Source organism: Phalangium opilio, unplaced genomic scaffold (assembly GCF_054372755.1).
Source record: "Phalangium opilio isolate 3A_F unplaced genomic scaffold, DU_Popi_V2 ptg000113l_1, whole genome shotgun sequence".
NCBI lineage: Eukaryota > Metazoa > Arthropoda > Arachnida > Opiliones > Phalangiidae > Phalangium > Phalangium opilio.
This window is the reverse complement of record NW_028324209.1, coordinates 2,102,202-2,123,066: the sequence shown is the minus strand read 5'-3', so window position 1 is coordinate 2,123,066 and position 20,865 is coordinate 2,102,202. Positions and strand designations below refer to the sequence as shown.

At 36.0% G+C, this 20,865-nt stretch overlaps 3 protein-coding genes across 7 annotated transcripts; 2 read left to right on the top strand and 1 right to left on the bottom strand.

Moving 5' to 3' along the window:
• Positions 1 to 275: 275 nt before the first annotated feature.
• Nup50 (nuclear pore complex protein Nup50) lies at positions 276 to 2,385 on the bottom strand. 5 transcript variants are annotated; one of them, XM_089853345.1, is made up of 6 exons: positions 2,245 to 2,385; positions 1,731 to 1,896; positions 1,271 to 1,637; positions 914 to 1,201; positions 650 to 853; positions 276 to 583 (listed from the first exon to the last, which is right to left on the bottom strand). In XM_089853345.1, exons 2-6 carry the CDS (start codon positions 1,881 to 1,883, stop codon positions 384 to 386), a joined length of 1,212 nt encoding a protein of 403 aa, XP_089709471.1. In that variant the 5' UTR covers positions 1,884 to 1,896; positions 2,245 to 2,385; the 3' UTR covers positions 276 to 383. The 5 variants fall into 5 exon arrangements, with proteins under 5 accessions (XP_089709471.1, XP_089709469.1, XP_089709468.1 ...); XM_089853343.1 differs by having other exon boundaries at positions 2,167 to 2,302; XM_089853342.1 differs by lacking the exon at positions 2,245 to 2,385 and adding an exon at positions 2,068 to 2,223.
• A 78-nt stretch (positions 2,386 to 2,463) lies between these two features.
• On the top strand, positions 2,464 to 13,792 carry LOC149623265 (uncharacterized). The gene is made up of 10 exons (XM_089853340.1): positions 2,464 to 3,298; positions 4,151 to 4,183; positions 4,274 to 4,339; positions 7,899 to 8,105; positions 8,173 to 8,793; positions 8,867 to 9,068; positions 9,140 to 9,672; positions 9,738 to 10,086; positions 10,772 to 10,875; positions 10,976 to 13,792. Exons 1-10 carry the CDS (start codon positions 3,245 to 3,247, stop codon positions 11,081 to 11,083), a joined length of 2,277 nt encoding a protein of 758 aa, XP_089709466.1. The 5' UTR covers positions 2,464 to 3,244; the 3' UTR covers positions 11,084 to 13,792.
• Positions 13,793 to 14,943: 1,151 nt separating this feature from the next.
• On the top strand, positions 14,944 to 16,895 carry LOC149623264 (deubiquitinating protein VCPIP1-like). Its single transcript, XM_089853347.1, has 5 exons — positions 14,944 to 15,662; positions 15,794 to 15,882; positions 15,942 to 16,137; positions 16,199 to 16,330; positions 16,399 to 16,895. The coding sequence occupies exons 3-5, from the start codon at positions 16,113 to 16,115 to the stop codon at positions 16,467 to 16,469; spliced, it is 228 nt and encodes a 75-aa protein (XP_089709473.1). The 5' UTR covers positions 14,944 to 15,662; positions 15,794 to 15,882; positions 15,942 to 16,112; the 3' UTR covers positions 16,470 to 16,895.
• Positions 16,896 to 20,865: the final 3,970 nt, after the last annotated feature.

Genomic DNA, 20,865 nt, shown 5'->3' with positions numbered 1-20,865 from the left:
TGAGTCATTCAAATTTTCTAGGAAAGTAGGCTTAGCAACAGTTTGACACAAAACCATCCTTAACGAAAATTTATTAGTGATTAAAATTTTCTTTAATTTTAATGATTAACCCCAAAAATCTGAGATGAAAAGGCTTAGTAATGGAATTTGCTGAGTCATTCAAATTTTCTAGGAAAGTAGGCTTAGCAACAGTTTGACACAAAACCATCCTAAACAACGAAAATTTATTAGTGAAGGAAAATAATGAAATGAATCACTCTTCAAACTCAAAGTGCTTCATTTTAAAAGCAAATTTTTTTATTAAACTGATCTAGTTTAGGAGACTTTTTTTTTTACATGTTTATTGTTTTAGGTATAGTTATTTTTTTTTATGTAGAAAGAACTTAACATTTGTACTCGTTAATCTTAGCCAATAATTCATCAGCTTCAGCGCTGGTTTTGACACGAATTAGCATAGGAGTTGGTACGGGAGTTTCTTTAGGGTTTAATGGAGGATTTGGAATGCAAACAATTAGAACGTTGTTCTTTCCCATTCTATTAATTGGTAGTTGGTTACTCAAAACAATATTTAGTAGAATATTTCCTGCAATAAAAAAAAAAAATAGGGTTAGAGTTAATGACAAAAGAGGATACCGTTACGTTATGGTACCTAAAGATGTCTCGGCCCTAACTAGCAATTGCGTTTTATCATCTAATTTCTTCAAGTAAAGTAATCCAACTCCTTTTTCTACATAATCCGAATCCTTCTTATAAAAAAGCTTGCATCGTTTTGAATATAAGGCATCACTCTCCTCGACAATTTTAACTTCGTGCTTTGGAGGTTCGTAGTTATCGTCATTATCATTCTTGGTTTCTAAAAGTAATTTTTAGTCTTAAAACTAACTCAGAAGAGTTTCAAGGATTAACGAAGTACCAGCAGCTCCAGTTGCATCGGGTTCCTGATTATTCGCTTCTTTTTGTTTAGCTAATGCATTTGCGACTCCGAAACTAAATGAGGGCGTGTTGGAGGCTTGGTTATTAGAGCTCAAACTTCCAAATGAAAAACCAGTGCCTGTTGAAGTTTTGGCGGGAGTTGAAAAATTGTTTAAAAGACCAAATGAAAACCCGCCACCAGTAATGGAAGGCGGCGGTGTTTTATTCTGAGCAAGAGGGCTCGCATTTGAGAAGGAAAATTTTGCCGGGGAGTCGGTCTTAGTTGTAGCTAAAGGAATTTAATTTTGTTAACTTTTAATTAAGTCTTTAAAGGGTTGTTTTAAGATTGATTACTCACAAGATGAAGCTGTACTTTTGGCTAAATCACTAAAATTATTAGTTATTGGCGGCTTGTTTATGGAATATTTTTGTTTTAGATCTAAGAAATGTTTCTCGTAATCTTTAAAAACGGGTGTGAAATCGCAGTAATTGTTTTTGGAATGGTGTTCTTGCAACCATTTTAATACGCTAGAGTTTAATTCTTTAATATTTTGGTAATAGATAATCTCTTTATCATCACCCCCATTTGATTTAGGTGGAGATATAGAGGACATGGTTGTAGTTTTTCCGTTACTAGTTGGAGTTTGGTTAAAACTAGGGTTTATAACAAAGGGTGAGCTTTTAGAAGTGAAGCCAGCAAACCCTGAAAAGGCTGAAGTTGGCGTCTATGTGGAAAGATAAGATTACGATAATTAACCACTTAAATGAACAAAGTTGGAAATAACCACTGAAAGGTAAAGTAATGGTTTGAAACTTACGCCACTTGATGGTAAGCTTCTTTTAGCTTTTTTAATGATTCGTTCTTTTAAGGAAGCTTCATTTGCTGGGGTAAAAACACCCGCTTCTACAACTTCATCCTCATCTTCGCACGTTTCCTGAGTTAACTGCTTATCAGCTTGACGTTTGGCCATGCTGTAAATTTGCCTATAAATAATTTTAACCAATTACAAGGTTATATATATAAATTCTTGTCACATTGTGACATTGGATGATTAGGAGGATGCAGGATGGGAGAACTTTTTTTTTGAACCAAGGCTTAACTTGAACTCTATTTAAATCGTTTTATGGTTGCATAATTTAATTGGGTTTTCTTACGTAAAAGCTTTAAAAACGCGAGTTTAGTATCGATTGGTTTAAGAAATTTCGATTAATTCGGCTTTTCTTTTAAAATTTTCGTAAAAAACACCTGCTTACACGATTTTTGTAAAAATTGCAGCGGGAACCAAATCAACCAATGCCGAAAAATTATCCAATAAGGGAGGTTTATCTTACGCGCGCAAGCGCTTTTACTGTTAGGCTCCTCCTACCATGGATGCAATCTACTTCGTATCTGTAGTACTTTTTAGACGCTCTCCGTGTTACGTTACGTTCCAAAAACACAAGTACATTTAAAGTGTGTAAACCTAGGGTACAGAGTATATACTCTCCTTGTTTTATACCCCTAATGCTTCGGCTATGTAGTATGTTTTCTACAACATATTTCTTTGGAAGTTACTGAAGGCGAAACTTTGTTGTAAGATTGCTAGGTCCTGTGTTTGTTTCGCGCTTTATTCTAGCCCAAATTATCGATTAGATTAATGAAAAATTATTGTGATATCAATGAAGTTCCAATAGAGTCTGATATTCTAAAAATAATATTAAAATTTCTGATTTAGAAACGTTATTAATAATTTTACAAAAGCCGAAAACTTTACAAAGGCGACCGAGTAGAGAGGTAGTGGGAGAGCTTTGGGGGGTAAAAGGTGCGCGAGAAACCTCTTCACGTCTTTGTAAAAAACCGCCAGTGTCCAACCCGCGACAGAAAAGTAGTCCTTCGACTGTAAGTTAATTCGATGGTTAATCGACTGGTTAAAGAATTTTATAAGCTAATTAGGCTTAATGAAAAACGGTAATTATCTCGAATCTGGTTGATTTTAACTAGTTTACCAGGAAATAAACTATTGAACAACTCTTTGGAAAAATCTCCGCGGAAGTTTTGGTTGCACTGAAGAGAAAGTAGCTCGCGTTGGTGGAAGGGGGTCGAACCCCACTAGAGTTGAGTTGCTCTGGTACAGTTTCGCGATTTTCGGGCTTTTGCGTGCGCGTTTGGCCGGCCGACCCGACTTCCCTCCCGCGCTGCCCGGGTGTAAGTCGGCGATAAACTAATCGCGCTGTTGCCCATTTAATTAGGGGATGTTTAATTATTATCGGTTGGCGAGATATATCGGGCTATTTTAGATTACGTCGCGTACCTTGTTAAGCCTAACTCGGATAATCTTGTGAGAAATAGACCATGGAACTATCGACTCTTCAAGGACAGCTGAAAGTTGCCATACAGAAACATCAGGTAGAACGGGGAAGCCCAACTTGGGATTTTGATCTACTTTATCAATTTTTCTTGAGGCCGATCTTTGTTGATTTCTCCGAGAGTTACTGTCATTGATTTTTAGGCCTAAATTTATGATCGTTTCTAGCGGGTTTTTACTGTTGAATCGGCGCGGTTTTTGGCTGAAAATTACGACAATCTAGGTTAAATAACGGTATAGGGCGGTCCAAGTATAACGTTATCCGAAGTTTCGGGGAGAGATTTTTTTATAAGAGAGAAAGTAACTCTGGGATGTATCGACCCGACATGACGGAGTTTTTGATTACTTCATAGTAGTGGCTTTCGTCTCCTTTTAAGTTTATAGCCCACCATGTTAAGCCTTTGCCAGATTTATTTTTTATTAATTCAGTTTTCTTTTGCGTTTACCATGTTTTGAGTTCATTTGGGAATTATGTAATTGATAATTGGTGATCTTTCAATGTAAAGCGATTGACACGAAGCGCTACTATGAATAAATACGCGAATTAACCCGTCTAGATTGACCCAGTTAGGCATATGAAAGAATGGCGAAATTATGATTTAGAGTGTAGGGGTCCCTTAAATATAAATTTTGAGGTAATACATCCATCAATTACAAAATTATACTAATTATACTAAGTTTGCTTAGTATTTAGATAACCATGTTACTGGGGGTTATGTAAACATCTAATGACTAAATCTATGCTATCATGTTTGGGTACATTTAGATAAGTTTATCAGTGCTTTGGTTCAATTACAAAGTCTGCGCATTTAATATTAAGCTTATGTTTAATTTTGATTGTTACACTCTGATCTGGTAATTGAGATTAAAAATATTGATATTTTTATTTACAGATCATCGTAGGAAAGATGAAAACAGATACGGAAGTAAGTTGTTTTTCCTTCAACAAATTAATTATGTACAGATGCTTGTTGATTTGCTTATCATTAATTTATGGTTAATATTTGTGATTACAGAATGTGGCACTCAAAAAGCAACTTCGAGAACTGCAAGTAGAAATTGTGACTCTGAGTGAAAAGCAGGTAGGATTAAAATTTGATTAACTTAGCTTTTGGTGGCTGGATTATCTTTAATCTGAAATTCGGTATAATCTTTAACTTCAGTTTAATTTTAATTTTGCAAACTTTTTTACTAGAAACAAAATTTATAATGTTAGTGTCAGGAAAATTACCATATTTTAAATCTTAAGTAATAAATTCTTAAAAACCTATTCACTATGTATAAGCATTGTTGCTTATATAAACTTGTTCCATGGCGTATTTATAGTAAATGAAATTGAAATGACAAGGCTTCTTGAATAAGTTAGGTCTGCATTTTTAGTATTGGTGTAGCTCAGAAACAAAATCCATAATGTCCCAAAAGATATTTGTGTGTCAAAACTTGTATGAAATGAAGCAAAATAATGGCGTCTGTCGTCATTTTGGTTGCGGGTCGACTAGGTTGCGACGAAATTTGTGATTTCTCCGGGAATGAAGGGGGGGGGGGAGTCGGAGTTAGCGGGAAGTTCTAGAATGTAGAGAACCCTAGCTCTCGGAAAACACCTAAAAGAGAGTTTTGCAGGAGAGCCCAACCTTCGAAAACTCTAGTAGAGAACCAAGAGGAGAAGAGAGTTCGGATAAAAGGGGGCAGAAAATTGAGAGAAGACTTTTCTCCCAACTTTTCGGTCCCCTTTTTCCTTGGCACAAGTGGCGGAAAGAGTAGGGAAAGTGGATGGAGTTTCGCGGAAACTATATATTTAATGCGCGCGCGTTGTTGCCCGCACTAGAGCTGACGTTGTCAAAAGACTCGTGCGCGTTTTTCCACCCAAGGATCAATAAAATCTTCCAGAGAAGAGAGAGAGAGAGAGAGAGAGAGACTGGGAGCGCGTGCTAGCATCGTCGGAACACGCGGTTTTGCTTTGCCATCTCGCTCTCTTTTCCCGCGTTTTTTCTCCGTTTTCCTTCTATACGGGAGCGCGCGCGGAGGAGGAAAAAGGCGGGAATAACGGAGCAAAAGGGATGATCCCTTTACAATTTCCTCTCTTCTCTTCTCTTGGAGAACTGGAAGAGGAGAGAGAGAGAAAATATGACTCTTTTTTTTTTAGTTCATTTCCATCCCCCTTGCGCGTGGCTATGGAGCTTCTTTCCCTCCAAAATTTTTTCCCGCCCGTTTTTCGTCGGTCGCGAGGTAATATCTGCACGCGCGCGCGTCCGTATAAAAAAGTGAATCGGATAAAGAAGGAAAACCGCGCGAGTTCTTCGCTTCTCTTCAAGCTTTGGGAGACGCGATGGAAGAGTTTTTTGGTTACCTCTCTCTTCTCTTTCGATTTTTGTATCGTTTTTGTATAATGGAGTCTTGAATTTTTTAGGTGAGAAGCGTTTGTTTAGTTTCTTCCCTATTTTCTCTTTCCCGCCTCCTCCTATTTCTTAAGTTTCTACAAATCTTTACTTAGTCGATACTGCGGTGTTTACTTCTGTATCGCAAAAATGTTTACCTGGTGTGTTGTGGTTAACTTCTTCCCGGAATTAGAAACCTGTCGTTCGAAGTATTTTAAATATTCCTTGATTCCATGGAGCAATGTTTAACTATAGTTATAGACCATTGCGCAATGCACGTCGTCCTTTTCGGGGCGGTTTTTCAATTGTATAATTGTTACGAGATTGTAACCGTACTTCTGGTTATAAGCTTCTGATAAAAATCGCGAAGCTGGGGGTAGGCGCTGTGTCAATCCCCTGTTATTCTTATTTTTCATGGCTTATTTTGCATGTTATACTTTAAATAATATATTTTACCGTTGCTTTTGCGTTAATCCGTGACAGGCAGCCCATGTTTGATCTGAGTATTTATTATTATAGGATTGGAGTACGTAAATTAAATATTTGTATGTTAGTAGCGTTTTCCCAATACTTTATTTACCAGATTTAATCTTTTTTTTTTTAAGGGGTGTAGTTCTCTCTCTCTCTCTCTTTTCTAGCTTTCATTATTGATTATTTTCTTTGTTTAGTTTATTTTGGGGCGCGGAAATGTAATAAAAACGTTTTCTAAGACTTGAATTCGTTTTTCGTCAAGAGTCAGACTCCCAGAGTCGGAGATGGTTTTATAACTTGTTTACCGTTAAGGGGTAAAACGAGGTTTTTTCCCTCAAAGCATTGGTGTGAGGCGGGTGGAACACTTTTACAGAGCGCGTTTTACCAGCTTTACCCTTGGGTGCTTAGTGAGTGATCTGGTTATTTATCTGAACCCTGTAGGTAGGCTGGTTGTTGTGAAAGATACTTATCTTGTTTATTATCAGTGATTAGTTTAATTGTCAGTTAGTTTTTTAGGTTTTAAAGTTAATTAGTGCCTTAAATTTAGTTTTTATTAAAGATAATTAGTGCTTTAAATTTAGTTTTTATTAAAGATAATTAGTGCTTTAAATTTAGTATTTATTAAAGATAATTAGTGCTTTAAATTTAGTATTTATTAAAGATAATTAGTGCTTTAAATTTAGTATTTATTAAAGATAATTAGTGCTTTAAATTTAGTATTTATTAAAGATAATTAGTGCTTTAAATTTAGTTTTTATTAAAGATAATTAGTGCTTTAAATTTAGTTTTTATTAAAGATAATTAGTGCTTTAAATTTAGTATTTATTAAAGATAATTAGTGCTTTAAATTTAGTATTTATTAAAGATAATTAGTGCTTTAAATTTAGTATTTATTAAAGATAATTAGTGCTTTAAATTTAGTTTTTATTAAAGATAATTAGTGCTTTAAATTTAGTTTTTATTAAAGATAATTAGTGCCTTAAATTTAGTTTTTATTAAAGATAATTAGTGCTTTAAATTTAGTTTTTATTAAAGATAATTAGTGCTTTAAATTTAGTTTTTATTAAAGATAATTAGTGCTTTAAATTTAGTTTTTATTAAAAATAATTAGTTCTTTAAATTTAGTTTTTATTAAAAATAATTAGTTCTTTAAATTTAGTTTTTATTAAAGATAATTAGTTCTTTAAATTTAGTTTTTATTAAAGATAATTAGTGCCTTAAATTTAGTTTTTATTAAAGATAATTAGTGCTTTAAATTTAGTTTTTATTAAAGATAATTAGTGCTTTAAATTTAGTTTTTATTAAAAATAATTAGTTCTTTAAATTTAGTTTTTATTAAAAATAATTAGTTCTTTAAATTTAGTTTTTATTAAAAATAATTAGTTCTTTAAATTTAGTTTTTATTAAAGATAATTAGTTCTTTAAATTTAGTTTTTATTAAAGATAATTAGTGCCTTAAATTTAGTTTTTATTAAAGATAATTAGTGCTTTAAATTTAGTTTTTATTAAAGATAATTAGTGCTTTAAATTTAGTTTTTATTAAAAATAATTAGTTCTTTAAATTTAGTTTTTATTAAAAATAATTAGTTCTTTAAATTTAGTTTTTATTAAAAATAATTAGTTCTTTAAATTTAGTTTTTATTAAAGATAATTAGTTCTTTAAATTTAGTTTTTATTAAAGATAATTAGTTATTTAAATTTAGTTTTTATTAAAGATAATTAGTGCCTTAAATTTAGTTTTTATTAAAGATAATTAGTGATTAGTAATGATAATTTATTAAAACGAAACTTTCAGACTCAAATAGTCGCGAATTTGAGGAAAGAGAGGGAAGCGAATCAAAATAAACTTCAACAACAACCAATTAAAACTACAAAACCTATTACGCCAACAACCTTAAGTAACTTATCAACCAACACTGTTAGCGTTATTCCCGCAAACGCGAGGTTTCTCATCTCAACCACAGCTGAAAGCAAAAGTCGGCAGTTATCAGTCAATACGGGGGTAAGTTTTATAGCTGTAGAAATGAAGTTTAGTTTCTCGCAACTTCTCTGATGGATTTGATCTTCAGGTCCAATCGCACGGACTCTCTTTTCGCGTCGAAAAACCTTCGATAAAAGCTAGTACAGTCCCTCCTGTACCGACAGCGGCTCAAAATATAATCCACCAAGCAGTTCCTTCTCTCGTCAGTAAACTAAAAACGACGGTTTTATTTCCTTCCTTGAGTGCCGGTCAAACTACGGCTATCATAAACGCTACTAGCCGGGTAATAAACTCTAAATCGGGTATCGCAACGATCGAAAACTCTTCCCCAGTCAGTTCAAACTCGATCTCTTCGTCCTCCGTTCTGGTTGTACCTTCACCCATTTCGAGTAGCCGTCCAACTTCTTCGGATGGCCCTCAAACAACGTGTAATTCTTCAACTACAAACACTACTTCTTCGGCTAGTTACGTTTTGAAATTAGGCTCGCCTATTAGGGTACCGCAATACCCCCCTCCTAATTCGAGGACGGTCACTTCAACGGTTGATTCTTGCGGTACTGTCACGACTGCCGTAGTCGAAAACGCCCCTACACCCGTTGTGAAAAAAGAGAAAAAAATACCTCATCCCTTGGTTTTGCATGATTCGACCAAATTTGTAGATGTTAAACAGGTTAAAGTCAAATCCGAGAAATCCAGCGAAGACAGTAATGTAAGTTTTAGGTGACTCTTCTTTACTATGGACATTTGTTATATCCTAAGCGATTTGTCGTACCGCTCAATAGAAAATGGATTTCATGACGGCTTTGGGGTTGATCAACCGCGAGGTTATGAATGAACTCCAAAGCAAACGCGGCGAAAGAAAGCGAAGAACTACCGCCAATCCCCAATTTTCAAACGCGGCTATTGAAGAGAAACGTAGGAATGCCGCAGCGTTACTTAGCGCCGCCGCTGCAAATCCCTTATTAAAAGTCAAGAAAACTCGTGGTAATTTAACGCAATTTCCACAAATCCAAGAACTGCTTTGCCCCTAACCTAAGATGTGTTTAATGTTTCAGGTCGACAAAAATTAAACGTCTCGCCAATACAAAGTCCAACACCAACACCGACACCACCTCAAATTACAGTCGCCCCTACAACTACAAACTTAACTACTACTACTACTACTACTACTACGACGACGACTTCAAATACTTCTCGAATAGAAAACGGAAACGGTCCAACTAATATCTTCATCTCTCGCAACGGAACCAATTTAGTCATTACAAACACTGTCACGCAGTGTAACTCTTTGGATAATTTACCCGTTGGTGTGCACCATATTCGGGTCAAAACTGAACCACCACCGCAAACGACTTCAACGTCAAACGAAGATAATTGCGTTCCACTTAATTGCTCCAAAAAATCCGCGCCTCCTCCACCACCTCATTCGTTGGTTCTTAAAACTGCCATAAACAATCATAATGTTGTCGGTAATTCCTCATCCTCGACTAATGGGAGTGTTTTAACCAAAGTTGACTCCTTAATTAAACCAATTCCAAAGAATAATATCCTTAATGGATGCTTGAAGACTGTCTTCAATAAAAATGGGGTAATTAGTAATTACTTTTTTTAACTTTTAATTTCTTCGTACATTTGATAATTTACTTCTTGCAGGGTATTTTATCGGACGTTATTTTGTGCGGTATCTGCCATTTAAGATTGGGAGCCGGAAGCGGTGATATGTTAGCGTGTTTCGGTTGCAAAAGACCCTATCATACTCGTTGCGCCGCGAAAGTAGTCCCTCAACTTACTGACGGTAAAATTGTAAACAAAAACGCTCATTGGAAGTGCCCCAAATGTACGATACCAATATCGGCTTCGACTATATCTTCTCCCGCCGCCCCATCTTCCTCCAATTCTTCTTCAGTGACCTTGATGGTTCCAGTTAAATCTTCCTTTACGCATCATCAACCTTGGAAGAAAGATGCGCCAACTTCGATAGCGGTTAAAAGTAAAAAGCAAGGTACGTAAAACGAGGGGTCGGACGTTTGTCAAAATCCCGTACACTTCGTTTGAAATCTGTTTAAAATCTCTCGCGAAAATCTCGAAATCCCGAAATCTCACGTCAAAATCTAAAAATCTTAAAATCTCACGTCAAAATCTAAAAATTTTAAAATCTCACGTCAAAATCTAGAAATCCCAAAATCCCTACCTTAAAATCTGAAAATCCCGAAATCCCTATTTTAAAATCTGAAAATCCCGAAAATCTTAACGTAAAATCCCGAAATCTCATCCTAAAATATCCAAATCAGAAAATCTCCTCGAAATCCGAAAATCTCCTCGAAATCTGAAAATCTCCTTCAAAATCTGAAAATCTTGTTCCAAAGCCCGAAATCTCCTTCAAAATCTGAAAATCCTGAACAAAATCCTGAAATCTTCGAAATCTGAAAATCGTGTTCAAAATCTGAAAATCTCCTTTAAAATCCTGAAATCTTAAAATCTTGGACTAGATTTCCAGATTTCTAAAATCGGAGTCAGAAATAATCTCAAAATCTGGGGCAAAATCTCAAAATCTTTGTCAAAATCTTGAAATCTCAAAATCCCGTACTCTAAAATGCCGAACGTCCGACCCCTCGACGTAAAATCCTCCCCCAAAAACCTTCTGACGTTGTTATTATTATTATACAATGAAAAAATTTGTTTTACAGCCAAAGAGGAGGAGAAACAGAAACAATTAAAACGTAAGAAAGAACTGGACGAAGAAATAAAGAAGTTGAGGGATAAACGACAAAGGCTGCTTGATGTTAATGCTGTAAGAACACCCATTGGCATTTTTAAACTAAAACAGCGTGAAAAATTTCAAATTTTCGATCATCTTTTGTTTTTTTGTTGTCTTCTTTTTAACATTGTAGGCGAATTTAAAACGTCAGACTGAACTTTTAGAAGAGAAAGCAACAACGGAGGAAGCCGTAAACAAAATGCAGGATATTGTAAATATGATACGTAATAGGATATCCTGATCCCTTTTAAGAATCAGTCGTATGCACAAATTTGGCTCTTAAGAACGAACTTTTCTTGATATTTGATAACTCGTGGGAGAATTTTACCAAAGTAATATATATAAGTAATTGCCAATCAATGAAGAATCTTTCATTTTTCTCGTCTCTGATGGTTTTTTTCCATAAAGATAAATAACCATAAACCATAAACCATTTTTCTTCCTATTGTGCCTTGGCTTTGACAAAGAAAAAACTGTTTTGAACCCATATTCGATTTCCCCCCACCCCCCTTTTTTGCGTTGCGTTACTCGCGTTGTACATAATAAATGGGATGTGTACAAAATGTGATGTGCCTTTCAGAAAGAAATTTAATATTCGACAAAAAAAATTCACCTTTGTTCTGGAGGAAAATTTTAGGCCTATTTAATTAGTATCATTCATTCGTTAGCGATAGTTTCAGCTTTATCTAGTCGAGCGTGGCTTTATACTTAGCGAACGCATGAACCCCCATTAACTTTACACTGCTTTATTTTTTCAGTCTTTTAGTATTGATATAAGCATGAGTGAATAATATGTTAGCTCCCTATAAGTTATTCAGGCTCCATAGGCGTAATGTATCCAGCGATTTCTTCTCATTTCGCCCGCGCGGGAAAAAATCCGAATGTTGCGCTCCCTCTTGTCGAAAAAAAAATCCCGCTCGTACGGCTCCTCGACCTCGAGTCGTGGGCTGCTTTTTCAACAAGGGAGTGTTTTAGTCGTGAATGTTTATGTTTTAACAATTTAACATTAAATCATGGCGTTTGTGTCAGTACTGAGGCAAAAATGCAGGAACTCAATGCAATTTGCAGATATTGATAAAGAATGCTAAAGATAAGAGTTGTTATTGTGACTTGAAACCAGAAAATTATACAACAGAGCTAAATCCAATCCACTGATCTCTTAACTGTTTTCTTAACCGAGGCGAAATATTCGGCTGCTTAAATAGCTCCGATATCATTGGCTAGCTTCCACTACACGCGCTTCCGGGGAATAACCGGAAAGAAGAGTAAATAAGATTTTCGTACACGTGGCGGCCGCAGAGCGTCGCATATAATTGGGAAGCCGGCGGCGCGGGAGAAAACGCTGGAGTATAAAAATGAATTGCCTGAGTAACTTATAGGGAGCTAACATATTATTAACGCATGGTATAAGTTACAAGACGTTAAGTTAAAGTTACCCCTTTGCCTTTTATAAATATATTAATATTTGCGTGCCAATTAATTACTAAATTATACAGGGCGTGCCAATTTGATACGTGAAGAAATTCTCCAGTGAACCCATAGTAGTTAACGTTAGTATCGGAACTTATCTATTTCTTTTAATACCCTTAGTTCTTTTGTTCAGTGGTGTGCGAGTCCCGTCCGTTTTTTCGGTTTCGAGCCGAGTCCAAGTATCAAAATTAATTTCTTATCGAGTATCGAGCCGAGTCTCACTCAGAAATACTTTCGAGTATCGAGTATTTAGATAGGTCAAATTTTGGTTCTTTCGAGTAATTATCGAGTCTCAAATATTGACTTGTCGAGCAGCAATTTTGTAAATTTCTTGAAAATAATGAAGATGTTCAATTATCTAATAACTAACTAGTTCAAAAAGATTGTTAGTGATCAATTAAACATTGAACAGGTGATTTTCAAAATAAATGATCATGAACTCATCGTCTGCTATAGTTGTAAGCCTCGGACTCGAGTATTTAAGAAGTTAAAAAGCTACTCGAATCTGTCTCGAGTATCTCAATGTGTTGTTATCGAGTATCGAGTCGAGTACTCGGCTCGATACTCGAACCGTACGAGTACTCGCACACCCCTGCTTTTGTTATTAAATTAAAATTTTCGCATAATTTAATTTAATTTAATAGTAGATTAGATTATAGTTTAATCTCTACCTCAGCAATCTTTAATTTAATTTAATTATAATTAAAACAGTCAGATGGAAAGTAAAAAAGTAATTAAAGAATGCAAAACTCCGATTAATTAGCCTATCCATATAAAAAAAATATATTTTAAAACTAAATACATAAAACGAAAAAGGTATCTATTTTGAACTGTTTTCGATCGAAAAACGTTTTAATTTTGATTAATTGAAGTACCCTAAACAATCTTAATAAAATTATTATTGTTAGACAATCATAATGAAATAATAATCTTACAGTGTCCAAAAATATTTAAATATATTTAATGAAGATTAATTGAAAAAAAACTAATTCCCCCCCCCCCACTTTTCATAAAGTTTAGCGTAACTTTTAAGGGACCATAGTTTTATTATTTATTTTTTAATTGACATAAAAATTAATTATTTCAAGGCTGTAGTCTTTTGTTTATATCCTTTTTTATTTTTTGGTAAAGAAACAAAGAGTGTAAATATTTAATATTTTAAAAGTTATACCTAAAAATATTTCCACTTTGAAAGGTGGGTATAAAAAATATTGTGTAAGATAGAATATTCTGCGTGTGAAAAGGTGGTATCTGTTAAAGATTAATTAAAATATGCCAGAGAAGAATGTGAAAAAGAGTTTTTTTTAATTAATTAATGTTGGGCCTTAAAAATTAGCATATCAAGTTGAATTAATTATTTCGCCCCATTTTTCCATATTTTTATTTCATTGTTTTATAAATTGATTGTTTTTGTAATATTGTCCAAAAAAAAAAAAACATTGTAAATAGCGTAATATTAAAATGTAAGGTTTATATAGAACTTAATCTTCAGTTTATTTTTACCACGGAGCTGTATTGTAGAAGGAGTAGAGACTCGTAGCTTCCCCCTCGATGGACCCTAAAAGGCACACCTTTCACAACAGCACACTTTTCACAACAGCACACTTTTCACAACGCCTAAAAATACCTATTTCGCATCGCCTTTCAGAAGTCGTTTTTTATCACAATGCAATATGCCCCCCCCCCGCACATACTAAAAACTTATAAGTAAATTTTTATCACATTGCTAACTCCCGAAAATACAAAGAATTAACATAAGCATTAAAGTAAGCACTGAAGTAAGTCAACCAACACAGCCGGTACACACTTATTTTAATTAAATCAACAAAAACATGAAGGAACGAATTTATTTTACTAAAATCCTAAAAAAAACATCATATTCCCAGAAAGACCGAAGCTTAGCGTAAGTTTTGCGGTAGGCTGCGGTAGCTGGAAATCCGCGGCCGCGCCGGCACACCTTCTTTTCACAACTGGTACGGGAGGGACTCGTTTCCCCGTCGACTCCATCGACTCAAGGCGGCGTGCCAAGGCTTAGGAAAAGACACACCTTTTCAGCTTCGAGAATCTAACGCCAGGTAGCGCGCTCATTTCACTTAGACCATAGCCCACTTGATCACGCACGCTGGCTGCACGCGCTCTAGAAGCCCGTCCAAACGATTTTTTTTACATGTTAACTCGCGAATACGGCGCGTCACATAGGTTCGGTCTAAACTTTCAAACCCGTCTGGTTTTAACATGGGCCTCTATGGGAGGGGACCAGTTTTTTCAACGTTTTTGACAATATTAGTGCATCTACTGGTTCAAATCTCTTGAATTTTTAATGAGACGTGTATTGAAAGGTTTGATATTATCCTGTAAAATTTAAAGGCTTCAGCTTTAATAGTTTTTTTTATAAAAAATAAAAACCATCACATAGTAGAGAATTTTGCCCCTTCAATTTCTCTACTATGTGATGATTTTTATTTTTTATTAAAAAAACTATTATAGCTGAAGACTTTAAATTTTACAGGATAATATCAAACCTTTCAATACACGTCTCATTAAAAATTCAAGAGATTTGAACCAGTAGATGCACTAATATTGTCAAAAACGTTGAAAAAACTGCTCCCCTCCCATAGACGCCCATGTTAAAACCAGACGGGTTTGAATTTTAGACCGAACCTATGTTATTCTCATTTTTAGGGTCGATTGAGCGGGCTTCTATAGCGCGTGCAGCCAGCGTGATCAAGTGGGCTATGCTTAGACCAATGGGGTAATCAGCCACTCTCAAACGCCAAATTTAAATCGTTCAAACTCATTTTTCAAAGTAAAGGAACCAAAAATTAATGTTTTTCGCTTATTTTACGCTTCAAGTCGTTCTTGTACTATCCCATCACACCTGTCTTTTCTTTCACAACCTCTTCCGATACTAGCACACCTTTTTCATTTACTCCCAGCACACCTATACTTTCTTTCACAACCCCTTCCGATAGCACAACTGGCACACTTTTTCTTAAACTATTCCAGATCACCTGTCTATTCTTTCACAACCCCTTCCGATACTAGCACACCTTTTTCATTTACTCCCAGCCACGGCCAAGTTGGCCGTGGTTCCACGTTCCCGCTTTTTTTCAAATTATCTTCGAAATTTTAAACCAATCACGATCTTATAATTTTTTCGTCCGCTAGGCCGATCAGGCTGACTGTCAGATTTTTTTTTTTGCTCCGTTTTATTAATGACGAGCTAGGGCTATAAATAGCCATACAGCTTCAGATGCTGCTGAAGTTTGTTTAATAATTTAACGAAGTAACATTTAAAGTTAAGCGTGCTATAATTTAGTTTGTTTAAAAGACGTCGTGTGGCCCCGTGGGTAAGTTTCATAAGTTAATACTATATAAAGCGGCGGATGACTAAGCCAAGGCTTCGGTGGCCCAGATGAGATGATTGTTTAATGTTTACTTGTTTTGACAGGTAAATAAGCAACGTACTTTTTAATATCAGTCAGATAAGATGACCATAGGGAGAGGGCGTTTGTCAGGGAGGGAAAGAACATCCGACGTCATTTTATACCTCTACTTCCAAAATACAAAGTATAATTGATGTAATATATAAGACTGATCAATTATTAACAGTAGTTAATAATTTCTAGGAGCTTTTTAAAGAGTTTGTCGAAGACAGGGAATGGAGTGCCATCATAGATGAATGTGATCCGGAATTTATTCCAACCGATGGAGAGTTGTTAGGACTCCGAAACATACATATCTTTGGTCTAGCAAATATTTTGAGAAGACCAATTATTTTGTTAGATTCAGTGGCGGGTATGCAAAGTTTGGGGGATTATTCTGGTAAGAATTTCATAGAAAACGCCGCGTAACCAAGTGTTCATGAAATGCAAACACTATTTAGCTTCATTCTTGCCCGCTTTTGTCGAGCCTACTAATTGCAGAGACAAAGACGGAGTCTTAAACAAGCCTATCTGTATCGCTTGGAGTAATTCGGCTCGAAACCATTACATTCCTTTAGTTGGAATTAAGGAAGGTGGGGAAGCCATTGTTTTTTTTAAGTGGCAGCCATAAAATTGAAAATGCTATCATTTTTGTCAATAGCTCCGTTGCCAAAACTGCACAGAAGCCTGTTACCTAAAGCTTGGGGAATATTTTTAAGTTTTTTAAATTAAATTTTAAGTTTTTAAATTAAATTTTAAGTTTTTTAAATTAAATTTTTAAAATTAAGTTTTTAAAATTAAGTTTTTAAAATTAAAAAAACTTTTTATCATTCCATTAATTGTTTTGCGTTAATTTAATCTTTATTTAAATATTATTGTTTCAATTAATTATAACTTTTTATCATTCCATTAATTGTTTTGCGTTAATTTAATCTTTATTTAAATATTATTGTTTCAATTAATTATAACTTTTTATCATTCCATTAATTGTTTTGCGTTAATTTAATCATTATTACTATTTTTTAATGTAATGAATTTTAATGTAAATTGCCACCTAATGGTTACGTAAAATATTTTAAATTTAATAAACTGTTTAAATTTTTAAGCCGTTGCAATTGTTTAAATTTGTGAATAAAATGTTAAAGAAGGCGTCTTTTAGTTTCAGTGCATTTTTACAAACTTCCCCCGTCAACAATAAATAAGCGTTTTAAAAACTTAATTCGTAATTCTCCAAAGTTAGCTTAATTAATTACTTTCAGACAATTAATTACTTAGCCCTTTGAAACGGGATTGAGAGGAATTAACAAGTATTTGGCTTGCAAAGTTGATACTAAATAGAAAAGTAATTACATTATCCTGAAGAAATTTTATCAAAAGTGTATAGATAGAAAAACCAAAAGTGCACATCGTTGAAACTCGCTCGCCCCTAACTCCTTTACCAACAGAGGAATCTGCTTTTAATTACCTATCGAATGGGCTATAGCGCTTCTAGTGGATCCAGACTTACGAGCCTCGCTTAATTACTGGGCCCCCGTTTGTCGTAGCCCTAAGTTTTTAGTATGGTTGGATGGGGGACAAACTGGACCATAACATGCTCAAAGGAGATCCCAGTATCTCTTGTAGAACGAGAGTTATGAGCCTACAAAGTTCAGTGTTAAAATCATAAGTAACATAATAACAATAAGTGAGACGATACCATACGTTGACGAACATTTTGCTTAATATCTCGGCCCCTGTTTGTCGTAGCCCAATGTTCTTAGTATGATTGGATGGGAGACAAATTCGACTATAACATACTCAAAGGACATCCCCCTATGTCTAGTAGAACCAGAGTTACGAGACTCTAAAGTTGGGTGTGACGCTATTTCTATGGCATGTTTTTGAATATTTCGCTTAATTTCTCGGCCCCTGTTTGACGCAACCCCAAACCTTTGGTATAGTAGGATGGGGGACAAAATGGACTATAACATACTCAAAGGACATCCCCTATCTCTAGTAGAAACAGAGTTACGAGCCTGCAAAGTATAGTCTAAAGCATTTCCTATGGAGGGGTTTGTTTCTTTACGTTTTGCTCAATTACTCGGTCCCTGTTTACTCGATCCCCAAGTTTTTACAGTGGTTTGATGGGGGGTAAATTGGTCTATAACACACTCAAAGGACATCCCCGTATCTCTAGTAGACACAGAGTTACGAGCCTGCAAAGTATAGTCTAAGTTTTTTGTATGGTTCGATGGGGGGTAAAAATGTCTATAACATACTCAAAGGACATCGTCGTAGCACTAGCAGAACATGAGTTACGAACCCCCAAAATTGGGTCTAAGGTTATTCATAACGAGGGGAACATTTTGCTCAATTACTCGGTCCCTGTTTACTCGATCCCCAAGTTTTTATTATGGTTGGATGGGGGGTAAAAATGCCTATAACATACTCAAAGGACATCGTCGTAGCACTAGCAGAACATGAGTTACGAACCCCCAAAATTGGGTCTAAGGTTATTCATAACGAGGGGAACATTTTGCTCAATTACTCGGTCCCTGTTTACTCGATCCCAAAGTTTTTATTATGGTTGGATGGGGGGTAAAATGTCTATAACATACTCAAAGGACATCGTCGTAGCACTAGCAGAACATGAGTTACGAACCCCCAAAATTGGGTCTAAGGTTATTCATAACGAGGGGAACATTTTGCTCAATTACTCGGTCCCTGTTTACTCGATCCCAAAGTTTTTATTATGGTTGGATGGGGGGTAAAAATGTCTATAACATACTCAAAGGACATCGTCGTAGCACTAGCAGCACATGAGTTACGAACCCCCAAAATTGGGTCTAAGGTTATTCATAACGAGGGGAACATTTTGCTCAATTACTCGGTCCCTGTTTACTCGATCCCCAAGTTTTTATTATGGTTGGATGGGGGGTAAAAATGTCTATAACATTCTCAAAGGACATCGTCGTAGCACTAGCAGAACATGAGTTACGAACCCCCAAAATTGGGTCTAAGGTTATTCATAACGAGGGGAACATTTTGCTCAATTACTCGGTCCCTGTTTACTCGATCCCAAAGTTTTTATTATGGTTGGATGGGGGGTAAAAATGTCTATAACATACTCAAAGGACATCGTCGTAGCACTAGCAGCACATGAGTTACGAACCCCCAAAATTGGGTCTAAGGTTATTCATAACGAGGGGAACATTTTGCTCGATTACTCGGTCCCTGTTTACTCGATCCCCAAGTTTTTACAATGGTTGGATGGGGGGTAAATATGTCTATAACATATTCAAAGGACATCGTCGTACCACTAGCAGAAATGAGTGAATTTTGGGAAGAAATTCATAGCGAATCCCCGAACTTGGCTATTTTTAGGGTTCTTCCCAAGTATCATGAAAAATGTATAGACCATTCCTGTAAATACTTGTAGAGAAACAAACCTGCAGGGGCGGAGAGGTGTCTTTCGACTCGCTAAGAGGCAACGCCAGATGGAGCCACAGTTCACTAAACGCGGGAGGCTAGGCAACTCGCTCTGCCTCTAGCGGTGCTTCTCAAAACACCTCTAGCCCCTGTTAAGTTCTCTTCAGCCATGTCAATAATGGAATGGTCTATTCCAACCTACATCAACAAGGAAGTATATCCATTAGTTTTAACGGAACTTTATAAAGAACATTTATCAAAATTATCATTTGGGGAACTGTTAATCCATTCAGAAGTAGTAGAAGTATCATTCACCGAAGAACGAGCCAAAAGAGTTCAGATGGAAACAAAATCTCAAGCTAAATCTAAAGGTTGGCATAGATTTAGAGCTGGCAGAATTACCGCGTCAAATTTACGAAAAGCGTGTCAAACATGCAGATATCCTTCAATGCCCTCGGTTTCTTTAATTGAAACAATATGTTACCCCGGGAAAATGTCATTCAGTTCTGAGGCTACTGACTGGGGAATAAATCACGAACGTACAATGAAAAAGGTTTATCTAACTGTAATGAAAGAAAAACATCAGAATTTGAAGTTCGAAGAGTCAGGCCTTTTTTTAAATCCTAAATATCCACACCTTGGGGCATCACCAGATGGATTAGTAGAATGTCAATGCTGTGGAAAAGGGGAAAGGGAGATGCCGCGTGAATAGCGCGAGGTGTCTCTCTTTTGGGTGGGGGAAGTAAATTTCCCAGCCAACGGGGGTAGTATCGCCCGGGCCACCGCGAGCGCTACTGCGCAAAATCCAAAGTTTTTATCTCATGTAGCGACTATTCGCGCATGCTCAATGATCCACCGAATGACCCAAGGTAGAGAGAGAGAGAACACAGTATTTCATACCCCCGTTTTCAACCCCTACCCGCTAGATACGAGTTCTGTTAGCATTAGGCCGCTTCTCCCTTTCTCTCCCTGTTGAAATAAAGTGTCCCTATTCAATGAGAACCAAATCAGTTAAGGAGGTGAACGAGACTTTTTGTCTAGAAAGCAAACCTGATTGTCTTAAATTGAATATAGAACACGAATATTACTACCAGGTCCAAGCGCGGATGTTCTTGTCTGAGAGAGCTACGCAGATTTCTGCGTGTGGACACCTGTAGATCACCACATTGAACGAATAGAGAAAGATGAAGCCCTGTGGGATACAGCCAATTCTAGAGCTAATGAGTTTTTAGAACAGCATTATTGCCAGAATTAATTGCCAAATGTTCTGCTAGTGCTACGACGATGTCCTTTGAGTATGTTATAGACCAATTTACCCCCCATCCAACCATTGTAAAAACTTGGGGATCGAGTAAACAGGGACCGAGTAATTGAGCAAAACGTAAAGAAACAAACCCCTCCATAGGAAATGCTTTAGACTGTACTTTGCAGGCTCGTAACTCTGTTTCTACTAGAGATACGGGGATGTCCTTTGAGTATGTTATAGTCCATTTTGTCCCCCATCCTACTATACCAAAGGTTTGGGGTTGCGTCAAACAGGGGCCGAGAAATTAAGCGAAATATTCAAAAATATGCCATAGAAATAGCGTCACACCCAACTTTAGAGTCTCGTAAATCTGGTTCTACTAGACATAGGGGGATGTCCTTTGAGTATGTTATAGTCGAATTTGTCCCCCATCCAACCATAATAAAAACTTGGGGATCGAGTAAACAGGTACCG

Bases quoted from the DNA above. Each gene is read 5' to 3' on its own strand.
- LOC149623265 (XM_089853340.1), top strand. From the start codon at position 3,245: ATGGAACTATCGACTCTTCAAGGACAGCTGAAAGTTGCCATACAGAAA. The intron at 3,299-4,150 runs GTAGAACGGGGA...TTTTATTTACAG, and splicing joins TTGCCATACAGAAACATCAG to ATCATCGTAGGAAAGATGAA. The intron at 10,876-10,975 runs GTAAGAACACCC...TTAACATTGTAG, and splicing joins GGCTGCTTGATGTTAATGCT to GCGAATTTAAAACGTCAGAC.
- LOC149623264 (XM_089853347.1), top strand. From the start codon at position 16,113: ATGCAAAGTTTGGGGGATTATTCTG. The intron at 16,138-16,198 runs GTAAGAATTTCA...AACACTATTTAG, and splicing joins AAGTTTGGGGGATTATTCTG to CTTCATTCTTGCCCGCTTTT. The intron at 16,331-16,398 runs GTGGGGAAGCCA...TTTTGTCAATAG, and splicing joins TTTAGTTGGAATTAAGGAAG to CTCCGTTGCCAAAACTGCAC.
- Nup50 (XM_089853345.1), bottom strand. From the start codon at position 1,883: ATGGCCAAACGTCAAGCTGATAAGCAGTTAACTCAGGAAACGTGCGAA. The intron at 1,202-1,270 runs GTGAGTAATCAA...AAATTCCTTTAG, and splicing joins CAAAAGTACAGCTTCATCTT to CTACAACTAAGACCGACTCC. The intron at 584-649 runs GTACCATAACGT...TTTTTATTGCAG, and splicing joins TAGGGCCGAGACATCTTTAG to GAAATATTCTACTAAATATT.